The sequence below is a fragment of the Haemaphysalis longicornis genome, unplaced genomic scaffold (genome assembly GCF_048455015.1).
Source record: "Haemaphysalis longicornis isolate Haplotype H1 unplaced genomic scaffold, Haemaphysalis longicornis Haplotype H1 scaffold_2, whole genome shotgun sequence".
NCBI classification, from domain to species: domain Eukaryota; kingdom Metazoa; phylum Arthropoda; class Arachnida; order Ixodida; family Ixodidae; genus Haemaphysalis; species Haemaphysalis longicornis.
The window spans coordinates 106,186,042-106,211,219 of record NW_027526295.1 but is presented as its reverse complement, the minus strand read 5'-3'; the positions used below and the strand labels follow the sequence as shown (position 1 = coordinate 106,211,219).

Genomic DNA, 25,178 nt, shown 5'->3' with positions numbered 1-25,178 from the left:
CAGGGCGTCTGCGAGCGAGGCTTTCCCCTTGCCTACCCTCGCACGCAGATCGATTTGACTGGTGCCGCCATCTGTTGAGAATGCAAAGCGCCGTCGCCGGGAAACGTTTCGCGGGGAACTGGCGGCTCGAGACTTATTAATCTTTGCAGAAGCCAGCTGATTTGGATGAGTCTCAGAGAACGAATCGTCGGCACTACGGACGCGGAGGCAGCAGCCGTTCCAGCGGGTTTCCAGACGACGAGCCTTTCCTGTGAAGAGGACGACGGCGAAGATGACGCAGGAGAAGGCGAAAGATGACTGTTCTTCTAGGAGTCGCAGCTCGAGCGATGGATCGAAATCGAGGGAGAAAAAAGACCGATCGTTTCTTACCAAGGTGAATACAGCCTCATTTTAACCTCTTGTTGGTTTGGTGACAATGCAGCGGTTGTTATTTACCTGTCGCCCTTCGTTTGCGTCAGGTTGTGATACGCAGACTCCCGCCGACGATGACGGAAGAGCAGTTTCTGGAGCAAATATCCCCCGTTCCTGCAAATGATTACATGTACTTCGTGAAAGGAAACAAGAGGTAAGATAGGGCTTACGATTTTTAATGAGCCTCAGATATTCTAACGCCTACGATCTCGCAGCCTCGGTCCGCACGCATTCTCGAGGGCCTACATCAACTTCGTCAACCAGGACGAGATTTTCATCTTCAAGGAAAAGTTTGACGATTACATCTTCGTTGACGAGAAAGGTAAACCACGTAACGTGGCGCTGTTTCTGCTTACGTGCGATCTGTAAGCGTGTGCACAGTGCAGCCGTAATGCCGCAGCGGCTTCCACATATTCGCAGCTCGATCGCTGCTCTGTTTGTAAACACACCGCAAAGATTACCGGTGAAGCATATGCGGCGCGCATAGGAAAGCTAGATTTGATGTAGCATCGTTTGAAGTGTAGGTTTTACACCGAGTTGGGTGATGCTTGCTGGGAGCAGCTCTAATTTAGCCTAGGCTATTGTAATCGCCCCACGCATGGCATCAGCGAAAAAGTGAAGCCTTTGCGTGGGAAGTCAGAATAAACGACATCCTCGCTAGGATTTAAGGATAAATAGGATATGCAGCAAACTCGTAATAGTAACGAGGCGCGCGGGGCAGAAAACCTGCTGCTTCGTTGTATGCGGTACTTTGTTAAAAGCGGGCCCGGTTTCCTCATTGTGCATTTCAGGGGTTAACCAACCATTAAACACTTATGAATTAAGCAAGAGTTCGTTATAATGAAATTTTAGAATCCAACTGACACGTGCACCTTCGACAGTGTGTGAGGATACACAAAGTGCCTTCTGCGCAATTTTTTTTTTTTTAAGTGAAGCCTTCTATGCCTTGCTGATAGCGTTCAATGTCTCACCAGAATGCACTGCAGGAAAGAGAACTCTGCATAATGAGTTTCGCAATGATGTTAAGCTAAGGCACATCAAGTGCCTCAAAGAAAAACGCTTCCCGTGGTCGGAATCGAACCTGCTACCCTTGCGTCATGAAGCCGACATCTATCTGGTTGCTCCATTCCAACACGGTGAAGCAGTTTGGATTTAGGTCTTTGATTCAGGTTGCCGTTTCAATTAAGCTGCATTAAATAATGTTTATGCCAGTGTGCACCAACAAAGGGTGCTGAAAGGCCTTTGAAACATATATGCTATTCTGTAATGAAGAAATTTTCAAGCTCTGTTTATGTGTATCAAGCATTCCTCAAGACATGATGCCGTCAAAGTCCTGTGCTAATTGCAACCTGTATATGCCAATTAAACTTGGCGTCCAAGTTTACGAGGTACTCTCAACACAGGAGTGTGTTGCACAAAGTGACACTAGAGGTTAGTCATGCGGAAAAAAAAAAACCCTATTTCGTGTAGGGAAACATTTCTACACTGCTTTTGATTTTAAGTGCAGGAGCTACATTTGGGCTATGAGGCATGCTATATTGGTGGAGCATGGAGTAATTAGACCTTCAAGGGATGTTTATGTACTGGGGAATCGCTTTATTCACAGGTGCACATTTATGTAATATGGTAGCGAATTGGGCTAGTTGGAGTACGCACATGATGGTCAGCGGAGACGAAAACGGGACAAGAAGAGTAAGGACGACACAAGCGCTTGTGTTGTCCTTACTCTTCTTGTCCGGTTTTCGTCTGCACTGACCATCATGATGAGCACACTTATGAATGTGGCGTGGCCAAAAAGGCGGCCGCACTGTGTCGCTTGGCACATGAAACACTGCACACAGGACTGTTCACGCCAAGTGCCTGCCAGGGTGGCGCCACCCATCGTCACTTTGGGAAATGTTAGTGCGTAGTTCCGGACACCCTCGGTATGTGGCTGCACCTGTCAGCATCCGCAAACTGAAACCAGAACTGAATCATGGACGCTGCAGTTTAAAAAGCCCATGAAGACAAAATTGCGTTCAGTCTGAAAGAACTCACCTTTGGTAACTCGCTTAGCTTCAGTCCAGCCACAAAAGACGTTTATTTAACCGAGAAAATGCAAAAACATTGAAGCATTTTCAAGTTTCATGTAACAGTGGCGTGATATGGGCCAGCACCAAAAACGCACTTATCAGCGTGTGAACTGCACATTAGTATTCAAATGATATGAACAAATAGAACTAATAAATATGAACAAATAGAACTAATAAATAAATAAATCACACGAACAAGATTGTGTGATGTAGAGAAATGGCTGGAAAGCGACTAAGATGTCGCCACTGCTTCATCTGTTTTCTTTAATTTTATTATTACGATAAGTTTACAACAAAACAGGTCTCATTTGTTATTAGGACAAGACAGCCTTTAAAAAAAAAAATGAACCAAACTGGCATTATGTCTTCACGCACGAGCGCTGTTGTTGCGTTGCCACCGGTGTTGGCTACTGCTGTGCCTGTTCTGGCCCGCATAGTAGCCCCCGACACCCCTGGCCCTCCCGTGTAGGCAACGAGTACCCGGCCATGGTGGAGTATGCGCCCTTCCAGAAGATCCCCAAGCGGAGGTCGCGCAAGCGGGACCCCAAGTGCGGCACCATCGAGCAGGACCCCGAGTACCTCAAGTTCCTCGAGAGCCTGGAGCAGCCCGAGGAGGTGTCGCTGCCCTCCATCGACACCTACATTGAGGAGATTGAGGCCAGGGAGAAGGAGATGAAAGGTACCCCTTTCCCTTCTTTCTTGTAGGCTGGTGAGCCACCCTGCAGGCACATTGAGGACATTGTAAAGACATTGTGTGGACGTCGTGTGAGGACGTTGTGAGGACATTTCCTGTCCTGTTGAGCACATTGCAGGGGATCTGTCCCTTCGCCCCACTCTCGTAGGCTGGCGAGCCACTCTGCAGGCACGTTGAGGACATTGTGAGGACATTTCTTGTCCTCTTGAGCACATTGCAGGGGATCTGTCCCTTTGCGTCTCTGTTGTAGGCTGGCGAGCCACTCTGCAGGCACATTGAGAACGTTGTGTGAAGACGTGAAGATATTTCCTGTCCTGTCGAGCACAATACTGGGGATCTGTGATAGGGAGTTCAGGCTTCAGTGGTTGAAAGAAACCATTCTATTTGTACTTTTTCGGCGATGCTGTGGATGAGCACGAAGTTGGGTTAGTTGACCTGTTTAGGATAAGCTCTCAGGGTGAAGCAAGTTACTACGGAGGAAAAGTTGTCGTCCACTGGAAACGTGGCAGTATGGCACACAGAGGAAAGCTTCCTTGGGAAAACTCAACAGTTGAAAAAAGATTCGTTCTGGCTCAAGATTTAAAGCCGGTACCATTGCCTATTCAGCGCAGTCGCTCTACCAATGCAGTTACCAAGTTGCTTGTACCAAGGGGTGCAAATAAATCGACAACCCAGAATAAGGGGAAAGTGTTGATAAGTTGATAAGAGGGGGTTGATAAGTGTTGATAAGAGGGACAAGTTGATAAGTTTAGCTTCACTCACTCCATTTGTTCCCTGGAGTGGAATGTCAGAGTGAAGCCCCAATGATGGCCTTCGGCGTTAGCTACATGCTGGGGTTCAGCTTTGATTGATTGTAGGGTTTAACGCGCCGACGCAACGCAGGCGATGAGGCGCGCCGTAGTGGAGGGCTCCGGATTAATTTCGACCACCTGGGGATCTTTAACAGCCGGGGTTCAGCTTCAGTGGCATCACATACGTGATGGCAGGAGACTAATTGGTGAGAGGGAAAAAGGGGGAATAATCGGCAAGCTTAAGGGCCTTTGTAACTTCAAGGGCGTTTTTGTATTGTTTCCACATCATGCTAACACTGAAAACCCCTGAGCTTGCTAAAACCACTAGGCGTGCACTTTGTAGATTGGTGGCAAAACATTGTTGTTACTGCACAATGTGGTGGCAGTCGGTGCAGGAAAACTACTCCGCATGGACAATGGTGTGGTGCGAAGAAGGCTGATGATATTGCACGTAACAGTTGGTTTCCTGTCCACCTTACCATGAAATCTTGCTAGGTCAAGTGACTTTGTGGGGTGCATGTGCTCAAAGTGGTTCTAATGGTGCCTCTGTGTTTGTTATTTTTCCCAGCCAACAACGGCTGCCTTAAAGTGGTGACACCACTAATTGAATACCTGCAGCAGAGGAAGATGGAAAGACTGGTACGTGCCAAATCTCTAAATAAGTTCTTTCTCTCTCTGTTTTTCTGAAATAGGCTGCACAAACCACTGAATATTGGGCCAAAGTAGCATACATTCTTGCTTATAAAGTGTTGTCCAGGTACCACAGTGCCTTAAACTCTGTGGGCACATAACATATTGATAGGAATCGCTGTCCAACACACCTTCCCAAGTATGTTTTTTTTGTTGGAGAGCTTGATTCAAAATGTCGAAATCTGCACTTGTGCGGCTTATTGAGTTGTGGGTGTCGAAGCGTCATCATCATCTTTTTCCCTTTTTACCTTTTCCTCCTTCCCGCCATTACTGGAACCAAAAAGCTTGGCTAAATTTCTTCGGTTGGACTTAAGTTTGCGGCTAACATTTAGCAGCCTCACATGTAAGCTTAACGATCGGGCCTGCCGGGCATCGTCAACCTTACTGTAAGTCAAACTCCCGACGACGATAGACCTCAAATTGTGAAGTCTAAGCCTAGCAGTTTAGTTGGCCTTTTAGCAGTGGTGATACCATTCGTAAAGCATCATCTTGAATCTGTGAATTCCAAGTAGGGTAGAAGTGTCTTCGCATTAAAAAGTAAATAACTGACAACCCTCTGCATCTTTCCAAGCTACATAGTTATAAAGCGAAAAGCAGTACAGAAGTTTCAGTAGGGAAAGGTTGGTGTCCTGTTGTGTGGCAAACGGTTAGTTAATCCTGATCCTATTTCACGTAAAGGTCAGGTACACAGAAGTAGAGCGTGCATTCCACAAGTCATCTAGTGTCGCTCACTTCAGATGCTTCCAAGAAAGGGGGGGAGAGGGTCACTAAAAACCTGAAGTGATGGCTCTGCCATAAAAAGTAAACTGCCTTCCTGCAGATCCCGCTGTTTCTTGCACTGTGCTCTTGAACTCGCTTTCCCCACAGGACTCCTCTCGGAAGTTGCCTAAAGTAATGGCTAACACACGGCACCTGGCATTAAGTGAGCCAGCCAGCCTCCTTGTTTTTCAAACGCAGAACCATTTTGTTCTGTTGGATTGCACCAACAGCAGTGTTAGGATGTGCCACGTTGAGAGCAGTCTGAAGCCACCGCGGCGTCTTGTGAAGTGTAAGCTTGGTAGAGTGGCAGTGACAATCATCGTCAGCAAAACGCACTGGAAGATAACTGAATTCAGTCATGCGTGAAAAGCAACATGAATGCGCCACTTGGTTTTTGGTAATGATCGGCATCAAATCGCCAACGATCAGATGCTGCGATCAGGTGCTGCCTGACAAAACAACACACAAAGGAGCCTTGCAACCACATTTCACTTGAGGGATTCACACAGCAGATGCGGAGCTTGTGAAGGCGGGGTGAGAATGCGGATGTGTTTCCGAGCGGGGATTGAAACGGAGTGGAGCACTTGTGAACGAGCTCCGCTTTATGCTGACCGCTTTTCTCTGTACCCCCTCTGGAGGCGGCGCAAAAGCTGCGCGAGGAGCGCCGGGAGGAGCGGAAGAGGCGGGAGGTGGAGAAGAAGCGACTGCGCGACGAGGAGAAGCGGCGGCGAAAGGTGGATCGCGAACGCTCCAAGGAGTCTGTGAGCGCACACCGCGGCGACACGGGCAACTCGTCGGCCCACTACGACGACGAGCTCCCCCAGATCGATGAGGACGAGGCGGCGGTGGTGGTGGGGTCGGCCCCCAGGCAGCAGCAGGTGGTCAAGGTAGGGAGGGACGGCAGTCTTGCGGGTTGATCTATCCGCCATCAGTGACAAACGAGACGGAAGTGCTTCGCCTCGAGGAAAATGGAGCGTTGCGCATCGTCGCATTGTTTGGCGCTCAAAGGCTTGACACGGCCACTGTTTCATAACGTCGTTGTAACACAAATGGAATGGTTTGCCTCAAGGAAATCGAACCAATGTAACATGGTTACACAAGTGGGCGTTGGAATGCATGGCATGACCCTTGCTTTGTAACACGATAGCGGCACCACACCATGTGGCCTAACGTGGCACCACTTACATGGTTTCGGAGTTTTTACTGGGAGCTGGCTGGCATGCGGTCTCAGAAGGAGCACACTACGTGTGTCTGGTCATGCACAAGCACTTGCACGTGTGCACGCTCCGTGGTAACCAGATGAAGCCAGGCTTCCATGTTGAGGGCATATAATGTCCCAAACTTGTAATGAAGTTGTTTTTTTGTACATAAAACAGCCAACAAGAACGGCCTTGTTCAAAAGCATTGACTGCGCAAACCATTCTTTCAACAACTTCTGCGTTCACCTGCACGCAATGGAAACTTAGAGCAGCACGTTGGATTCCGTGGTGTTTTGCAGAAGTGGCGAAGGCATTCAGAGCCAACTGCAGCGTACTTTATTCAAATTGCACCACTCAAGGAATGCTAACGCAGTGAATGAAGTGCATTTAACAGTGTTAACGGCAGTTGTAAATGTCGTTCTCTGAATGCAAATAACTCTGAAGTAGCGGCGACAACAGTGGACGACCTCCAAGTACTCGTGGCCGTTTAAATGAAAAAAAGGAAAGGAATTGGGAAAAGTTCACACTTACAATGTCAGTCAAAAGCTGCTTGGAGAAGGATAGAGGCTGCAAGCAGAAAATAAACCAGAGCTTCACAAACAGACCCATGTTCGTAGTCATTCCCCGCCACAGTCGTGACGGCATCTCGGTTTTTAATTACCAACATCTCGGTTCTAATTACCAACTTAGCGACTACCCGCCGCGGTGGCTCCATGGCTAAGGCGTTGTGCAATTGAGCCCAAGGGCGCGGGTTCGATTCCTGGCCATGGCGGCTGCTTTTCTGATGGAGGTTAAAAGTGAAAACACCGATGTGTTCAAGATTGCGGTGCACATTAAAGATCTACAGGTGGTCAAAAGTAATCCAGAGCCTTCTACTACGGTACACCTCATCGCCTGTGTAGCGTCGGCGCATTCAACCTCATTATCAAATCAAACCAACTTAGCGACTCAATGTTTGTGCTTACGTGAGTGACGGCCTAATCCCTGCGTAAGTCTGTCGTGGCAACTGCTGTGGAAGGGCATACAAACAACAGTTTCTGGACTGTTTGATGATGCAAATTTATCTCTTTGATCACCTTCACACGGACCAGTTTGGATTTTTGCCGCTGCAATAGAGCTGGAAAGACGGGAACAGTCATCTCTCATCACCAAACCATCGCACAGCAAAAACTCGGCACCACGACTTGAAATTTCTTTGTGTGCTCTGGCAGTTAGTCACAATAACGCCATTTGCAGGTTTAGCAGCAATTGGTTGGCAGCTTGCATTCGCCGCACAGTTCTTGTGCCTGGGAACATCAACATCGTATACCATAAGAAGCTTCATCTCTGTTGGCGACATGAAGTTTGGGAACTTTAGACTGCCTTTATTGGATGGGTGTATGAACTGCCACAAGGAACCCGCCCAAAACAATGCCAGCGACTAATAGTTGTTCGTTGGTGACGTAGACATCACAAAAGCTGCAACACATAAATAAAATCTATAATGGCGGCTTTCCAAGCAAGCACTGTTTTATTTCGAAATATCCCTACTTTTTACAAACATGCAATTTGGTTTCTATCTTTGAGGTGAAATATAAACTAATCAGAACACCACATACTTGCCTTTACACTTGCATAATGTCTCCGGTTTAAAAGGACCAAAAAGAGAGCTCACAAGCTTGCCTTATTTGGAAGATGGAGCAGTACCACAATGGTGTCTTTTTCGATGGGGAAGTGGTGGTACTTTCGCTACAGTTGAACTTGCATCAGAAGGGCAGATTTCAACTTGCCCATTCGCTTCCTAAGCCACATAACATACCGGAATGTTTTGCAGCATACCTTTAAGGGAGCCCACTTGCAAGAGCTGCTGGTTTTTGTGTATGTAGACACAGTGAGGCTGTTTGCTTCAGCAATGTGATGGTGTGGCCGTATGTTTCCGTGCTTGCTTCCGACGATGGATACGACGAAGCAAAGAATGCATATATTTGGCATGGGCAACTGAACCCACCTGAGCTCTCGATCTTGTCCAATGAGAAAACGAGTGACCCGAGTTCCTGGTGTGTCTTTTTTTTTTTCATTTTGATGACGTCGCGCCTTCACGAGAGCCCTGTTTGTGGGTGGGTTTTTTTTCACCAAGTTATTGCTGATCTCCCCTCAAGTTCGCTGTGCACCAAAGCCATTTGCGAACAGTGTCAGCCAGTCTGTTCAGGCATCCCGGTGACATCGTTGGACGAGCAGTTGAAAGGACACCGAGGGAAACATCACCACCGTTTCTCCTTTCTGAATTACTGTATTTACTTCGTCATAATGCACACCTCCTTTTCGCAACCAGGAGAACTGAAGCCTTTTGGCTACTTGGGAACATCGCTTATTGCGCCTGGACAAATTTCCATCGCTTTCAAGTCCCAGCATAGTGTATGCACTCGTAAACAGTATGTTGGGACCGCACGTCCCCACATCAAGTCCTGTACACAGTGAAACCTCGATACAACGAGTAAAGAATGGAACCTTACTTTGTTTCATTGAAATTTCATTGCTCCGAAATTCTACACCTAGCATGCAGAAACATTACCAGTGTACTTGAAAGCTGTATGGACTCATTCGAGGGACCTTTCGTTTTGTCTGGAACATATCTGGTTACCTGTTTATCGATGTATCTGTGACCTTATTTTGCATCTGTTTCGTTGTCAGAGACGGCTTCACAGTGCATTCTTAGACCCATCTTGCAGCCCAGTCGATCTCGCGTAGCGAGCATTTTGAGGTCGCTTGGAGCTTTGCCCTTGTCAGTGTCACTGCCCATGACCCCTTGCGAGTTTTTAAAAATGTCCTACATGATGTAGGTGTCCATCACTTCCTTGGTAGCAACACAAGATTTGGCGCAAAGGAAGGCCCCTAAAATGACACTGCCAGTCCACGGAGAGAACTCTAGGCTTAGCATTGTGACTAATGTTTGATAGCTGCTTTAACTAGCAGCACTGATGGCTATCCAAAGTTCAGTACTCCTTCATACTATCATCCCCGTTCTTGCATGTGTAACTTAGTCTTCACAACGAATTCCATTCTGTTAGTGACTGGCATCATGACGCCACTGCATCGCGGAGCCACGGCACATGGCCGTACAGTTGACATGCGCGCAAAGCGATTCTGCGTGCAGAAAAAGCTTCAAATTTTTAGCATTATCTGTTCCTTCCGAATCATGCGTGGAATTTACAAACTCAGCTAAGTTATTGTTGTACCCCGCAAGGCTGATCGGGTAAAGGAATCGCAGCCTTTTCTTCAGCACGATGTAAAGACAGAGGGAGAGGGCCACAGGCCAAGGAGGAGCAGAGCCATTTGCCACCATTGGTGGCAGAGCAAAAAGAACGGAGAGCAGCGGATTATGTCCAACTCTCAGCAAAGCAAAGCTGCATGCCCCTAGGGGCGCTCCCACACTGGCTTGCCCAAGCCGCTTGTTGTGGCAATGCTTTCTCTGCAGCCATCGTTATTGTCTTGGCGAAATCATCTTTCGGGGGTCAACTTTCTTGGGACTTGAGAGACTCTATTATACAAAAATTACGGCAGCAGTTACTTCATTGTATCGGGATTAAATATATGTACATAGTTTCAAATCGACATTATGGTACTTATCCTTTGTTAACTTCATTATTTCTGCAATTTCGTGATATTGAAGTTCATTATATCGAAGTTGTACTGTACTGTGTATGGAACAAGTAAGTTTTTTTTTTTTGCGACTCATTTAGCTAGCAGACCTATGCAGTTAAAGTATGCCTACACATTAAATGCTGCCAGTTACTAGGGGTGTTTCTGTGGTAGGAGTGGTTTTCCACCAATTCAACCTTCGAAGCATTGTTGGGAATACCTTTAATTAACAGAAGTGCATCAGCTTGGGTAAACCACTTGAAGTTTTTGAATGTGCGAATATTTGGATACCTCACGAATAGGGTTCACTTTTTGATAGTACTCGAAGCCTTCCTTCTGCCGTTCAAAGTGTCCGACATTTTAAAGCACCCGAAAATCAATGAATTGTGCAAAAATGTAAGTCAACTTGCACATCCTCCCGACTTCGGCGTGCGTTGCTCACAGGTTAGCTCTCCCATATGAGGCCAAGGCTCAGCAATAAAGCCCCGGCGTGTTTGACAAATTTGGTGGTTTCGTTGTTCGCAGTCAAGTCATGTTAAAATAAATGTACGCGTTATTTCTACTCAAATTAAACTCTCCGTTGGTTTTTTTTTTATTATTATTATTTTTTAGTTCACTAAAAAAGAACATGCAAGGCAGTTGAGGTTCGTTTCCCACCAACTCTGCGTAATTTCAACAGCTTCCTCAAGTTAAACTTACAAAAAAAATTCCTGAAACTCCAAAATGAGAATTGTCGAATAATGTGCAAGCTTGCCATGCACCAAACCCCCTTAAAGTAAGGTTCACTGCTTTACACAGATGCATGGTTGGAAAGAGATTTCTAAAGTAAATGTAGACATCATGCAAAAAAGCCAACACAACATCACATGCCGTGCAGTGAAGTTAAAAAACTGCATGTATCATGCAGTAATGTCAACTTTTTTTATTTGTAAATTTATGACCTTGAAACAATTTTCAATAGAATTAATAGTGCGTTTTTACAAAGTTGGCGGGGGTAGCCCAAAGCCTTCACAAACTGCGAGAATTTTTGTGAACTCGAGATTGTGTCGGGTAAAGGAATGCATTAATTTTCAGTGGTAAAACACGTTATTTTTACTTGTGTTCAATTTACAAGCAAAGACGTTGTGCATTTCTGCACAACTCGCAATATCAGCCTCTTCACGCTTCAAGTCTGTGCTCTGTCCTCTGTTTCTTCTACGATTAACCATGAACATTTTTTTTCTTCCCTTGTGTAATGCCTCGGTGATAGGAAATTATGTTGCAAAATAGGTTATGTTCCTATCGCCTTCCAATTTTTTGTCGGCTTTTTCCCCGCCCCCTGAGAACCTTCTTACAATCTTGTTAGGCAGGAAATTCTGCTCTTAAGATGAGTTCTTGCGTGCACTAAATTTTATAGATAGCATACAGGCAACTAGAATCAGTTGAATTCAGGGAATAACAGTTTTCAACTTTACTCCGAAAGGCAAGAGTGCACTGCAGTCCAAAGGGAAAGCAAACACAATTTGTGACACATTCAAAGTTTTGAGTGTTTGTGCACCTCTATAAAATGTACAAAGTGTACAATAAATTTTTGTAGGAGTTCTCCTCCTTTGCACTTCGTGTATCGCTTTAGGCTAAGCACATTGAATCCGCAGTGTAACGTGGTGTCTTAGTGCAAAAATTAGCAAACAAAATATGTCACCACTGCAAATGATTGAGCCTCTTGTTGAGTAGCCTTTGAGTACAATTACTATGCAAGTGTGAGTTTGATGCACCTAAGAAACACCTTGCATGCAATTTATAGTGGACAGCCTCAGGTTCATCAATTTAGACAAGGTAAACAAGTTAACACGTGCCTGCATATCTCTCTCTCTCTCTCTCTCTCTTTCATTTGTTCTTGCCTCCTTGAGAGAAACGGGCACTGGATCTCAAATAGGCTATGAACGGCCCTGAAAAATGCTTTTCAATGATGATGAACTTTTTTAGGCTGCCTAAGTGGGAAAATTTTAATCTGCGTCTTTTGTCACTCAATTTATCGCACGGCCAAAAGTTGAGAGGGCACTTAACCAGGAAGTATGCACATGCGAGACCTTTCCGAACTGCTAAAACTGGTGGCATGTCTCGTACATGTCAACACTGTTCAGCAAAACGAGGACATGAGGCATATTTGAGGCAACGCATAACCATATAAGTTACAGTAGCAGGGTTCCGTCAATTAAAAATAGGTCTGGAAGTGGTTAATATTGTAGCATTTCTTTTTAAATGCATAAGAAACAGTGTAAGAAAGTTAAACTGGAATAAAACTTAACCCTGATTACAAAAGATGTCTCTTCAAGCTGTTACGTGGTCATTGGAAACAAAAGGTCTTGACAGGTGGTGCATGAGCAGTGCAACTGCGGGAAAATTGAATCAAATTGAGCAGACTTTCACTGCATTCATCACGCGAGGAAGGAGACCGGAGGGGAGGAGCATGAGGGGTGGACAGAGAAGGGAGTAGGGACATTTACACGACGGAGGTGGCAGCAAGCTATCGTTTTTCACTGCCCTTTGCAGCTAAGCTAGCAGATACGCGGGGAATGTCTTCGTGAGGGGTCACTGCCTTATTCTACAGCTGACTGTAGCGTTCTACAACCGCACTTTCTCTTCTTTCTTACGAATGTAACGTCTGTGTTCTGTTTGCCACGTAACGCCCCTATAGGCCTTCTCGGGTGCCCGAATAAACAAAAGCCGTGTGTGTTCTCCCCCAACCCAGGGTGGCCACGTCCCTAGGTCGGCCAAGTCGAAGGTTGGTCCTGTGCGCAGGCCGGGCACGCGCCCGGCTGTCGCCTTTGCCGCCGGCCCGGTGAGCGACGAACAAAGCGGCAGCACCACAGTCGCGCCCTGGGGGGTCTTGTAATAACACCAACCCCCAAATGGGGCCGCCTCAGAGTCCCCTGTGCTGCTCATAGCAGACGTGAAGGGGAAAGCGGCCGATACCAAAGAGAATGTTGTCTCTATTGGTGCTGTCATTTGATGGCCTGAAGGAGCGAACCACCCACTGGAGTGAGGGTGTTCAATGTAAGGATAAATGGCTCCAATGCCCCCTAGCAGTGCAGATTGATTTTGTCTTGTCGTAATGCAAGGCCTGATAGGAAGCACGATGCAATCGAACACCGTCTGTGGAGCAAGAATATACGGGAGGTGGAATGCGTATTGCAGCGTTGCACGGCCAAGCAACCAGATAATGTCACATTGCAGGCTGATGCAGTCTACAAAGCTTCATGGCTGCGAATGCAAGGAAGGTTAGAGCGGCATCAGGTCAACAAGATGATAGCGGCTGCAATTTGATCTGTGGCTGCACAGCGGTATGCCGATCAAAGCGTCTGCGCAGTGTTTTCTCTCGCAACAGATGCCGCTAGCTTAACCTGTACCAAGCACTCGTGGCGTTATCTGGACGCCTATGAAGCAATGTTTCCCCTCCTGTCTTGTTCTTACTCCACGATACTCACGCTAAATGATGAGATCATGAGCTGAAGGGTAAGGAGGGATAAAACGACAATCAGGAGAGGAGGCATTTTTAACTGTAGAACATGTAGAATATACTAGTTTATACCACCATGGATGAAGTTGTGCACATACAGCTCATATGGCATGAGTCGTGAAGTATTGTATCGTATAAATGTATCATATCGTATAAGAGTCATGAAGTATCGTATAAATGTATCGTATCATCGTGTAAGAGTCGTGAAGTATCGTATAAAAAAATTCTAACTTTGAGGCGGTGTATTGGTCCTTCCTTGCTTTCTAAGGGCAAAACACGCCAAGAGAAAAATTACGCGTTCTTAATGCTTTCCTGTTTATTCAGTAGTCTCTCTGCTTGCGCAAGTTAAATTGCTTTACTGTGGAAGCGGCCTGCAATGTGAGCCTACGGCATTATAGCATGCACATTGCACCCACCACAGTGGCTGATTGTCAGGTGGAGGCGAAAAGCGAAAACACCCCCCGCGTGTCGAGATTTCGGTGCACATTAAAGATCCCCAGGTGGCAAAAATTAATCCGGAGGAGCCCCCCACTATGGCATGCCTCACAGCCCAGGTGTAGCTTCGGCGCGTTAAACCCTCAAAACGTGAATTTTTGTTTTTTTGCATGCACTGCTCTAAAAATGGTATGTCACCTTGTTTTCTTACTCGCAGTGCACTGCATGATGTTTGCAGAATTTGTTCTTCGGTGGGTTTTGTGGCAACATTTTTATTTTTTGACCAGCAGTGCATGCTCTTCTCGCTAGTACCAAACTGACACTATTCCACCCTAGTTCCTTTGGTGTTGCAGCGCACTGACTTCACTCATGTCGGAGTGTTTGCACGGTTCTTACTCGCTTCCACTCGCTCGTACATTTACGTATAAAAATTGGGAGAAAAAAAAAGACGCCTATTTTATTGCACATGTCATCACATACCTGGCTGAAAACATCTTATCTGGCACTTGCAACTGTGGCTACAAAACTTCCGTGCACTTCATAAACTTGGTTATCCAGCAGCTCCTGCTGGCATTAAAATTGGAGCAGGAAACATTGAAAGTTTTTGCTGTTTCAGGCACCTTGACCTCCATAATTTCAGGCCTGGTGAGCTGTTGGTCTATTTGCTGCTCCTTTATGAACTCCGCTAGGTAATCTTCAAGCCCTTGAAAATGTCTGTGCTAAGGCCGGTAAAGCCTTGCATGAAAATATAGCTGTCCTTTGTTTACTTGCTCCTTTAACTCCTCTTTTACTCCTGTTTTACTCCCCTCTTACTCTTACTCCCCTTGCGTCTCCGGGACATCAACAGTGTGGGATGCCGCTTGGTTTCCCTTGCTGTTGGCAAGTAAACTGACCTTGCACTTGAGGGATGCTTCGTAGTGTTACTTCTTTGGAGCTCTAACAACTGAAATGAGGTGGTAATTACAGCAGCAGCAATATGTGCAACAGCTGGCTGAGGTCTGCCCATCGACCAATGGCGTGCCAAAATCATAGCAAACAAGAATTACCTAGGTAGTTTACTAGAACCAACATTTACTCATATGATATTGACGGATTGTATTGGATTGGATTGAGTCGGATTTTGGAAGGAGTTAGTGTGAGTGGCGATGCTCTGCTGGCCTCTTTGAAGCCGGTTTCAAGCCTGACTGTAACGTGAACACAAATTTGAAGGCTACTTTTAGCAGAGGAAGGTGTGGATTAGAATTGTACGAGTGCGGTGATACAAAGAGGGCAATGAATAACGTCTGCATAGCATAGTGTGGCCAATGCCACCTGTCAACGGGTGCCATATGTTGGACCAGGGAGGAGGTTGTCATAGCCAATTCAAAGTAGCGTGTTATTAGTCACAGAGTACTATGCAAACGTTGAAAAAAATGCACGAGGCACAGATGTTGAAGAAGGAAGACCGACCAAGGTGTTTGTCTGTTGTTTAAAGTATACAAGTAGACGATGTAGGTACGTCTCTGAGTAGTGGTTTGGGCGAGTTGGTAGGTACATAGTGATGTGTTGAAGTGCAGCACAACAGGCGAGACAAAAACACAAAAGACAACACACAGTGTGCACTGTGCCTTTTTCTGTGTTCTTGTCCCTCGTCTTGTGCTGCACTTTGGCACGTGTACATCTCAGGCAGCGTTTCCAGATAATCATGTTGTTGTTTTTTTTGTTTTGTTTTTTTTTTTTTCAAAATTTGTTTTTTCCCCCACTTTAAAATTGCTTAGAAAAGCGTCTGAAACATCAGGGACTAAGCATTTAGTCAAATTCAAATTCACAGAGCCTGCAAATAATCAACACACTGCCACTAAAATAAAAGCAGCTAATCTTATACTTGACCGAGATACGACAAACGGTAGGTTCTGTGTGTACCATTTGCAATACTTGGATGGGAAGAAGCTTTTTTAGTTCTTAGGCATGAAGTGCCGGGGTTTGCTGCTTGAACATCAATTTGTTACCATTTTCAACTGTAAGGGAGAGTCTTCAGAGATAGTCAATCTAGCAGTGCAGTTTAGATGAGCAGCCAAACGTGGATGCAGGACTATTTTGTGCATTAACATTGAAGTGGTCATACTGAGCAATGGGTAAAAAAGTAGTGACTCAAAATTCAAAACATCATTCGAAGGTATTTTGAAGTCCCCATTTGAAAATTTCCCGTTATACATTGAACAGAAAGACATGTCGTTTTTTCGCCGGCACATTAGTTTTTCTCCCACGATGTGGGAAGTTTTTAGCAATTTTGCCGCGCTGGTCTTTAGCTGTGACCAGTCACCCTCCATGTTGTGGATCAGAGCCAGATGTTAGAAGTCTGTCATCCAAATTGGTAGATGAACGATTAAGGCTTCCTACCATGCTAGTAGAAGATCCAAGGTTGTGAATAATGTACAGGAGGTGTGCGTAAGAAGCAATGAGTCTGACATGCCTGGATAGTTGACCATTAATTGCATGCGCTATTCCTAGTAAGTATGTGCGAGACGTTAAGGAAGGTTGAGAGTAGGAGATTGATTCAAGTGAATCTAGGCACTTGGTGCTTGGTTGCGTGTGGCCAATCCCTGTTTGGGTATGTACGAGAAGTTGAGGGGAGAAAATTATCCTGATTGGATGAGGTTAGTTGTGGCCCAGTCATCATCATCACCATCATCATATTAAGCATGCATGGCAGATGCGTGAAGCTGTGGCATTTGTGACACTGGAGCATGGCAACATTATAATGACAAGCTTTAACATTTGCACTATTTAATGCTTTCGGCTTCCTTGGAGTGACAAAAAGAGACTGCTAATGTGTCGTTCAGATATTTATGGTGTGCCATCATGTACTATCGGCATCAAATGAAACGCGGACACGAAAATATGAACCAGAACGTGCAAAAAAAATACTATGAAAATGCCACACGCTCGTCAGCGCGTGCCTCGTGGCTGAGCGTTCCCTTCATGCGCTGTGGGTTTAGCAAACAAAATATCATGTTGCGTTCGCACTTCAGGGAGAAACATCCCCCTCGCGAGGGGCACGATCAAATGCAGAGCATTTCCGGGGGCGCACGACGTTAAGTAGTTTGCGTTACGTTAATGTTGTTGCACTTGTGGCAACTGCTGACGAGAGAGCGCTCGTCAGCAGTAATTTGAATGAGTCAACGATATAAGGCGCGTTCGTAGCGTCCCATTCTGTGTCGGCTTTGTGGCGCAGTGGGTAGAGCACCATGTACATTGCGTTCCGGGCGAAAAATAGTATTTTTTTTTATGTATGGTAGGGAGAGGTGCGGTGCGGACTACGGACGTCAACGCGGGTGACATCGTGAGTTACTGAAATGCTCTGCATTTAAAATTGAAAAATACTATTCATAGAGTTCATATAATGGCTTGCTATTGGTATGTTTGGAAACCCACTTTTCCCAACTTGTAACTAATCCACGCGTCATTTTGGCTTGCATGGAAAGAAATCACACTATTTGTGTGCTCAGGTTCATATTTTCGTGTTTGCGTTTCTTTTGACGCCGATAGTACAACCTGGGCCTCAAAGGGAATCCTAAGCACATTAAAGCAGGCTGCACCTTGTGCCAGTGTCAAGACGCCCCCTGCTATGCGGTAGCTTTCAAAGGCCCACTAAGGCGCCTACAGCTGTCGCAGATGGCAGGGTGGTGTGCAGTGCTCATAAATAGCAGGAGTGAGTAAGGTCTGTGTGTTCCCTTCCCCTTTCAGCTGCCACTGGGGAATGTAATGGCAGCTGAGGCATCAGTTTTCTTTTTGGGTGGACCAACATGGACTGTGCACCCATCTGTATGGGGTGTACAGAAAAGCACGGGTGTCTTCACGGGAACATGACGCCACCCTCTGGGTGGGCCCCCCCTGTGTGCAGGTGCTGAAGAACCCCGTGCGGGATCACCACGATGCGCCGGCCTCCTCCAAGGACGTGGGAGGAGGTGGGGACCGGGGCGGAGGGGGCGTGCTGCCCAAGTCGGGGGTCCACCCCAAGGCGGTGGCGGCGGGGGCCCGCACTGCGGGCAGCTCCTCGCGCAAGGACTGGGAGCCCCGGCCCCCGAGGGTGCCCCGGCCACCCACCAAGGAGTACCCGCCCCCCAAGGAGTACCAGTCCACCAAGCACAGCAGCAGCACCAAGGGGCAGGAGCAGGCACCGCCACCACCGGCCGCCTCCACCCACAGGTGGGAGAGTGGGCCTTGTCTTCCAATAGGCCTAATCCTGGCCCTTAATTCACCTTGTGGATTGACTGCCAGTTTGGCGAACAATAGAATGGCAAGCAGGGAGAGAACTGGGCCTCAGCTAATAGTAATGTGAAACCCAGCTATAAAGTTCCTCACTGCCATGTTTTCCTGGCTGTTACATCGTCTTCGGCCAGTCCTGGCAAAGCTCCCATGGTATCCAGTGCTTGGGTTCCCCGCCATTGCGTTGCAACCGTAGGAATGTTCCCGTACCCTAACGTCACACACTGGCATTTCGAGCCCGCATGAGCAACAAGCGCAGACCACCATTTTGAATTTTGATGGGCCCCAGCGTGACTGGACAATGGAACTGGCTACATTGAGTCGCGTGTGACTGGGAGTCGCCACTACTAAATGGCCATCTGTGGTGACTCACCGGTCTACACCCCGTCATAAAGTACACTACATCCATCCATTGTTTTGTGTGAAAGGCTATCACCATCATCATCGCACCTACAGCAGCAGCTCAGATACCTCACTAGACCTTTTTGAGTAACCTCACTCCACAGTGGTCACTCTCTGTGAGCACTATCTTTGTCGTGCTGTTTTGATGGCATCGCAAAAGCGGAAATCACTTTCCCTTGAGGAAGAGCTCCATGTTCTGAAAGCACTCAGTGCGCGGCTAGCGTAGAGGAGAGTCAACTCGACATTACTAAAGGCATCGGACTGCCAGCCTCGGCACAGTGCCTCAAAGCGGGCCAAGATAGAAGAAAATGCCACGCTTTTTGGCCCAAAAGCTAATCAGGCTCGTGGCGCCAAGCACTGAAACCTTGACAAGGAACTTCTGACGTGGTTCAAGCAAGCTCGTGCGACAAAAGTAAATTTCGGCGGCAGTGGCGCCAAGCACGAAAACCTCAATGAGGCGATTCTGGTGTGGTTCAAGCAAGCTCTGACTACCAAAGTTCATTTCGACGGCAGTATTTTGCTCTAGAAGGCCATGTTAATAGCCAAGAGGCTGATCATCATAGCCTTCCCAGAATCAAATGGCTCGACCAATCGTTTCCGCGAGAGGCACAGAGCTGCTATAGGGCAGTCAGTGGAGGAGCTGCGAGTGTCAACTTGGACACAGTTGACGAATAAAAGACCACACTTTACTCTGTAATTGCGAGATATGAGCATCGCGATGCATAAAACGTTGATGAAACTGACCTCTTCCTTCAGGTGATGCCATCAAGGGCACTGATTGTGAAGGAGGCAAATGTAGCGAAGACAGGTTGACCGCGCTTCTTTGTTGCAATATGGGCAGTTCGGACAAGATGAAGCCGCGGGTGATCGGCAAGTGCTGCAGCCCGCGATGCTTCAAGAACATTCGCCTGCTGCCATGCCACTACAAGAGTAAGAGTCGTGCATCGATGGCATTATTGTTTTTCAAAGAATCGCTTCGATATTTCGGCGACAAGATGGGCTCACAGTGCAGGAGTGTTCTCCTTTCTTTGGACAACTGTGCCACTCACCCAAAAGCTGCACCATTTCTTCGGAATGTCAGGCTTGTTTTCTTTTTTCTTCTTCTTCTTCTTTTTTCTTTTTCGCACCAAACATGACAAGCCATTTGCAGCTGTTGGATGCCGGAATTATGATAATAACTTGAAACACTGTTACCGGAAGAGTATCGTGAAGCACTGTCTCGCGCGCGTTGACCGCGGACAGCAGCCTGAAAGCATTTCGGTGCCTGACACTATGCACTACATCGCTGCAGTGTAGGCTGAAGTGAGTGGCTTCTGCATGCACAGGGGTATTGAAACGGCCACGGCACAAACTGAAGAGTGGGTAGCAGTCACTTGTGATGAACTCAGTGAAGCGGTGAATGCCCTGGGTGCCGTCGGAGCCTCACATGACGATCACATCGCCGTGGATGCATCCGTTGTGACGTCGGAGTGACAGGGCATTGCCAAAACTGGTGAAAACTTGGTTGCGAGTGACAAAGCCCATAACAGCGATGATGATGATAAGCACGAACTGCACGTATCAGAGGAGATTCCAGATTCAAGCATTGGACCTATTGCACAGGTACAGTCTTCTTTGCAAAATTTTCTAGACCACACTGAAAGTGCTCAGGCCGCAAGAAATTCAATGTACAAGCTTACGTCTTGAGCGATGCTGAAACTTTTTATGCTGAAAAGCTAGAGAGAGAGAAAGAGAGAAAGGAATAAGTGCTTTTTGGAGACTTGTACAAAAGCACTTCCGCTGTCTGCATCAGTTCTGGCCTGTGAGGATGGTTGGACCGTCAGGGAGGCCGGGTGGGATGGTGGGAGTGTCTTCGGTAGTTACGCAATGCGCCCCTCGGACCCTTGTCGTCATGGACAAACGCGGCAAAAGAGGTCCATAACAAAGTGAGCGTGGTAATGTCCCAGTCAAAGTACGTCGCCGGATGAATGTCCTCGGGGAGCGTATGGAGCGTGCGATCACAGAAGAGAGCGTAACACTGACAGTCCCAGACGAAATGTGCGGCAGTTGCCGGCATGCGACACTGCGGACAGAGTCCTTCGGCGGGGTCATTGCCATAGAATTTGTGGCGAAGCGCAGGGGAGGGAGAATGCGGTGTTGGTGGCAAGGCGGCAAACCAATGTCTGTGTGGCCCGCAGTGACCCCTCCGGCATGGGAGGAACTAGCTCATGAAAAGCTAGAGAAAACAACTTTTTTCTTTCTTGTCTGCCTCCACACACGGAGTCGGATTGGGCTTCAATAAAAGTTTTATCCTCCTCCCCTTTCTGTAATAAAATAATTTTGTCACAGTTAAAGATTAACCTTATTCTTTGAATTCTTCGGGGTCTGGAAGGCTTAGATTTGGCCTAGAAAGTTTTGACAAAGGCTGTACATTGCTCCTCAAAGCAACACAGAGAGCAGTGTGGCCTTCCAGACGATGGGATGGCACGTGGTGCTCTTCAGCCAGCGAAGAAAAAACAAGCCTACAGCCTTGATTTTCTCTGTAAACTTTAAGGGGCACTGACACAAAAATTTTGCATCTTGGGTTTTTTTTGGGGGGGGGGGGGAGGGGGGGGGGCGATAAGTAGCTAGTAACCTACTTATCACCTGTACAAACCTCATTTGCTTCAGCGTGCGACGGTTGTTTAATTAGGCATTTTCAATGCGGCCAGTCGCAGTTTCGGTTTCAGCGGGTGCTGCGATACGATGGATTTTTTGTGAACAAAGCTACCACGTGACCGTCAGAGGGATATCAGAGAGCAATGCTACCGTAGCACTGTCGAATCCGTGTCGCCAGCAGTTTCTGCCAATGCCCCCACGTACTGATCTTGTGAGCCGCTTAATAAAAAAAAGCGACCGTGGATGTGACGCAGGCGCTGCAAGTGCAAATGCTGCCGCGGCTAGAGAACGACGCGCGCTGGGAGCAGCCGGCCGGTCTGCCTACAGGTCTGCCTACAGATGTGTTCGGCTTAGCACTGCGGCGGATATTCGATTTCCGCTCTCGTAAGCGGTGCAGATGACAATTTTTAATGCAACCCATCATTGCATCATTAATTCCTTTCTCATATAAGATGCCATGGCTGGGACCGTGGTCCAATTTCGTGGAGTGGTAACAAGCTATCACTCGAGCTACCTGCGCTGGCTGGCGCCACTTCGCGGCCGTGGCCGTTGCCTGCACAGTGACTGTGCGGCTCACACAGTGGGCTTTTCATGTCTCGCATTTTCAAGTCCAATGTAAATAAAAAAAAGTAATGGAAACAGAGTGCCTGGAATTGCTGTAGAACTTTGGTTGCGGCCAGCTGCCCGATGAGCTGACAAAATCACGGCGCCTCCGCCGCCAACGATCGGGTCGTTCGTTCTCGAGAGCAGAAGCTCCGCCCTCCGGCCGTCCGATGGGAGCGGTGAGCCGGCGAAAAACACCGGCAGTGCGGAAGCGGCAAACACAAACTCGTGACGTGTTTGGATGTTGTTTGTTTACACAATATCCGCGGGATGTCGATTGCGCGTGGTCCTCTGCTGGCTGCTCGGTTGCGTTTCGCACACTTTAAAATTGATTTTAAATATGTTCTGGGCTGTATTCGCCGCTGATATTTTGCAGATGATGTATGTGTGTTCACACCAATCTATCTCCGAAGTTATCTCACCTTCAACTAGACTGTTTTCATGAAACATGTGGGGCATTTCTTCTCATCTTCAGATAGGCATAGTTTTGTGCATCCGAGTTTGCTAAAACTGTCGAATTATGTTTTCCCGTGTGCAGGAGGGGCTCTGGCGGAGGGTCGGCCTCTGACGGGAAAGGGGGCAATCAGGAAACGAGCGTCCCCCCGAAGGCGTCGACGACAGTGGCAGCAGACGACGAGGGTCCTCCCGCCGAGAACTCGCGCAGCAGTGGCGGCGGTAATGCATCGTCCTCCACCGAGGGCAGCAAGCACGCCGCCCCTGCCGAGAAGGACCGCGAGCGACCATTGGCCCCCGAGGAGTCCTCGCAGTCCCGCCAGAAGGACCCTCGCGCCGAGCGCAGGATCCGCAACAAGGTGAGGGGGCAGGGGGACAACCACATATGACACCAGAGGAGGGAAAAGGTTTGGTACATGGCAATCACAATGACTATAAGTGCAGACAGGACAGAGGACAAGGCTGAGACACCCGCCGCTCAGTGGCCAAGGCGTTGTGCTGCTGAGCCCAGGGGTGCAGGTTCCATCCTGGCCACAGTGATTGCTTTTCCGATGGAGCCGAAAAGTGAAAAATTAAAGCTGTTCCACTCAATGTGAAAGCTTTCGGAAGTGCAGAGCAGTGATTCGCCATAATGGGCTGTAGCGCTGTTATCCGCTCACTGCTACCACCCAGTGCAATTCCTGCCTTCGCAGTGCTCACGCGCCCCCTGCCTGGAACTGCACCTGCGGGAGTTCTGTTCTTCTTGTGCTCGCTTTTCCTCCCGCACGTGCCGGCGTTGCGCTGCCACTTTGTTTCGCTTACTATCGCAAAAACCAACCCAACGAGCGTTCCAAACTAAATGAACGCGGGTGCTGCCTGTTAATTACGTACATTTTGCCTCAAATGTACCTGCAGTTTTCTTTGCGCTAAGCAACGGGGAGATGTATGACAAGCGCTAGTGGCTCACGAGTTTCGAACAGTTATGACTATTTAAACCACTTGGCTTTCGAAGCCTCTGTGGGACGCCGCAACGACAGCCGCTATGATGGAACGCCGTGTGGCTCTACTTGAGTCCACAATTATGATTCTCCTGCCAAATCGTGTGCTTTCGTAACGTCAGCAATTAATTCACAAGTGCGTGTATTCAAACAAACTTCCACTGCGTCATTCGGCTCTGCAGCCTTTGCTTGCCGTCAGTGATCCCAGATGGCGCTACTGTACTCGTCCACAGACCATTGTCCGCCGTTGCTTTGTTTTTGACCGTGTTTGTACCTTGCTTGTTGTGGCTACTGTAGAAAGCAATCGTTTCATGAAACATGGGGTATCCTCAAAAACATGGTCACGTAAGACAACGTCGCTTACGCCAATCGGCCAGTGCCGTGTAAGACAACCCCAAAGCGGCGGAGTGCTGTGCAGCTAAAACAAGCATAGTGCGCCCAATACCAACAGCAGTGCGCATCGGTGCTTCTATGTTTACGTGTGCTTTCGTAACTTCCGCTGTTTATCCCACCATTCTTACTGCTGTAAAATGAATATGCATTACATTTAGTGCAAATAGCTCGTTCGGCAAGCTTAGAAGCCCTGCCTAACTTTCGTTTGGTTCTTCCGCCCTCAGCTAATCACACAGCTGGGCACATATGACGTCACAGGTTCTGTTGTTAGAAATGAGCTAGTGGATCGCATGGCCATTCCCTTTCTTTCTAATTGTATAGCTTATTTGAGCGAAGTGTGCGTTAAAAGTGGTGTCAGTGTGATTCTAACGAGGCAATCTTTCGAATGAACCAAACTTGTGTTTTATCTGCATGGCCCCTTTAATACCTTTTGAGCATGCACACAATACGTTATGTAATGTTTGTCATGGCATGTTTTGTCAATGCACGGTCAATGTATTGTCAAGCTGAGTATTGTTGCATCCTGTTTCCCCTGTGCCAGGATCGGCCGTCGATCGAGATTTACCGACCCGGGATGCGTCGGCTCTCCCAGAAGCCGTCAGCGTCGCAGGAGGAAGCCGCTACGAGTAGCGCGGCGGGAGGCAGTGCAAAGCCGGCCCGCAGCAGCAATGGCAAGCCTTCCTCCAATCGCCCGACCAGCAGCGCAACCCAGGATGAGGAGTAGGGAAAGCACTGGCCCCTTCACGACACTTCCGCCTTGATGCACTGTTCCCATGGAAAGCAGGAAAGCAACCACATCTGCTCGTGTGTGACCTGTCTTCCTGTCTGTGTCTTGTAAATAAATTACATTGTGGTAGCATGGAAAGAGCTGCTTCACGGTGTAGGTGCGTCAAGTCCGATGCCCCATAGTGACCGTTTCAGTTGCAAGTGATGGAAAGTCTCTGCATGTGCACTGTTACGCGAGCCGTTAAGATGCACACAACACTTGGAAACACCGACACCATTCACAATGGGTTCGGGTCAACGTAGAAATGTAAAGTGATGGAAGTGCTGCGCCAATCGTGCCAAAGCGGAAATGCTGCTATAATTGCACCATAACTGTACTTAAATCGCACTTCAGAAAGTAAACCGAAAAAAATGTTCTTCATGATGCACGCTGCAGTGAAGCTAATAAAAAGTGTCAAACACGGTCAGGCCAGGAGAAGCGAGACAGGCGACTGCTGTTGCAAACAGCTGCTATTACTTCTTCCCTTTATTTCTCTACTTCTCTTTTACATTCCCCCCCCCCCCCCTCCCA

General features: G+C 47.7%; 1 protein-coding gene across 6 annotated transcripts; it reads left to right on the top strand.

Annotated features, from left to right (window-relative positions):
• Positions 1-81: 81 nt before the first annotated feature.
• Positions 82-24,766, top strand: LOC144169101 (uncharacterized). 6 transcript variants are annotated; one of them, XM_077698114.1, is made up of 10 exons: positions 82-373; positions 459-565; positions 627-733; positions 2,953-3,162; positions 4,537-4,607; positions 6,056-6,304; positions 12,966-12,998; positions 18,052-18,356; positions 22,597-22,870; positions 24,423-24,766. In XM_077698114.1, the coding sequence occupies exons 1-10, from the start codon at positions 272-274 to the stop codon at positions 24,603-24,605; spliced, it is 1,641 nt and encodes a 546-aa protein (XP_077554240.1). In that variant the 5' UTR covers positions 82-271; the 3' UTR covers positions 24,606-24,766. The 6 variants fall into 6 exon arrangements, with proteins under 6 accessions (XP_077554240.1, XP_077554239.1, XP_077554243.1 ...); XM_077698113.1 differs by having other exon boundaries at positions 12,966-13,055; XM_077698117.1 differs by lacking the exon at positions 6,056-6,304.
• The last annotated feature ends 412 nt before the right edge of the window (positions 24,767-25,178 follow it).

Bases quoted from the DNA above. Each gene is read 5' to 3' on its own strand.
- LOC144169101 (XM_077698113.1), top strand. From the start codon at position 272: ATGACGCAGGAGAAGGCGAAAGATGACTGTTCTTCTAGGAGTCGCAGC. The intron at 734-2,952 runs GTAAACCACGTA...CCTCCCGTGTAG, and splicing joins CATCTTCGTTGACGAGAAAG to GCAACGAGTACCCGGCCATG. The intron at 22,871-24,422 runs GTGAGGGGGCAG...CCCCTGTGCCAG, and splicing joins AGCGCAGGATCCGCAACAAG to GATCGGCCGTCGATCGAGAT.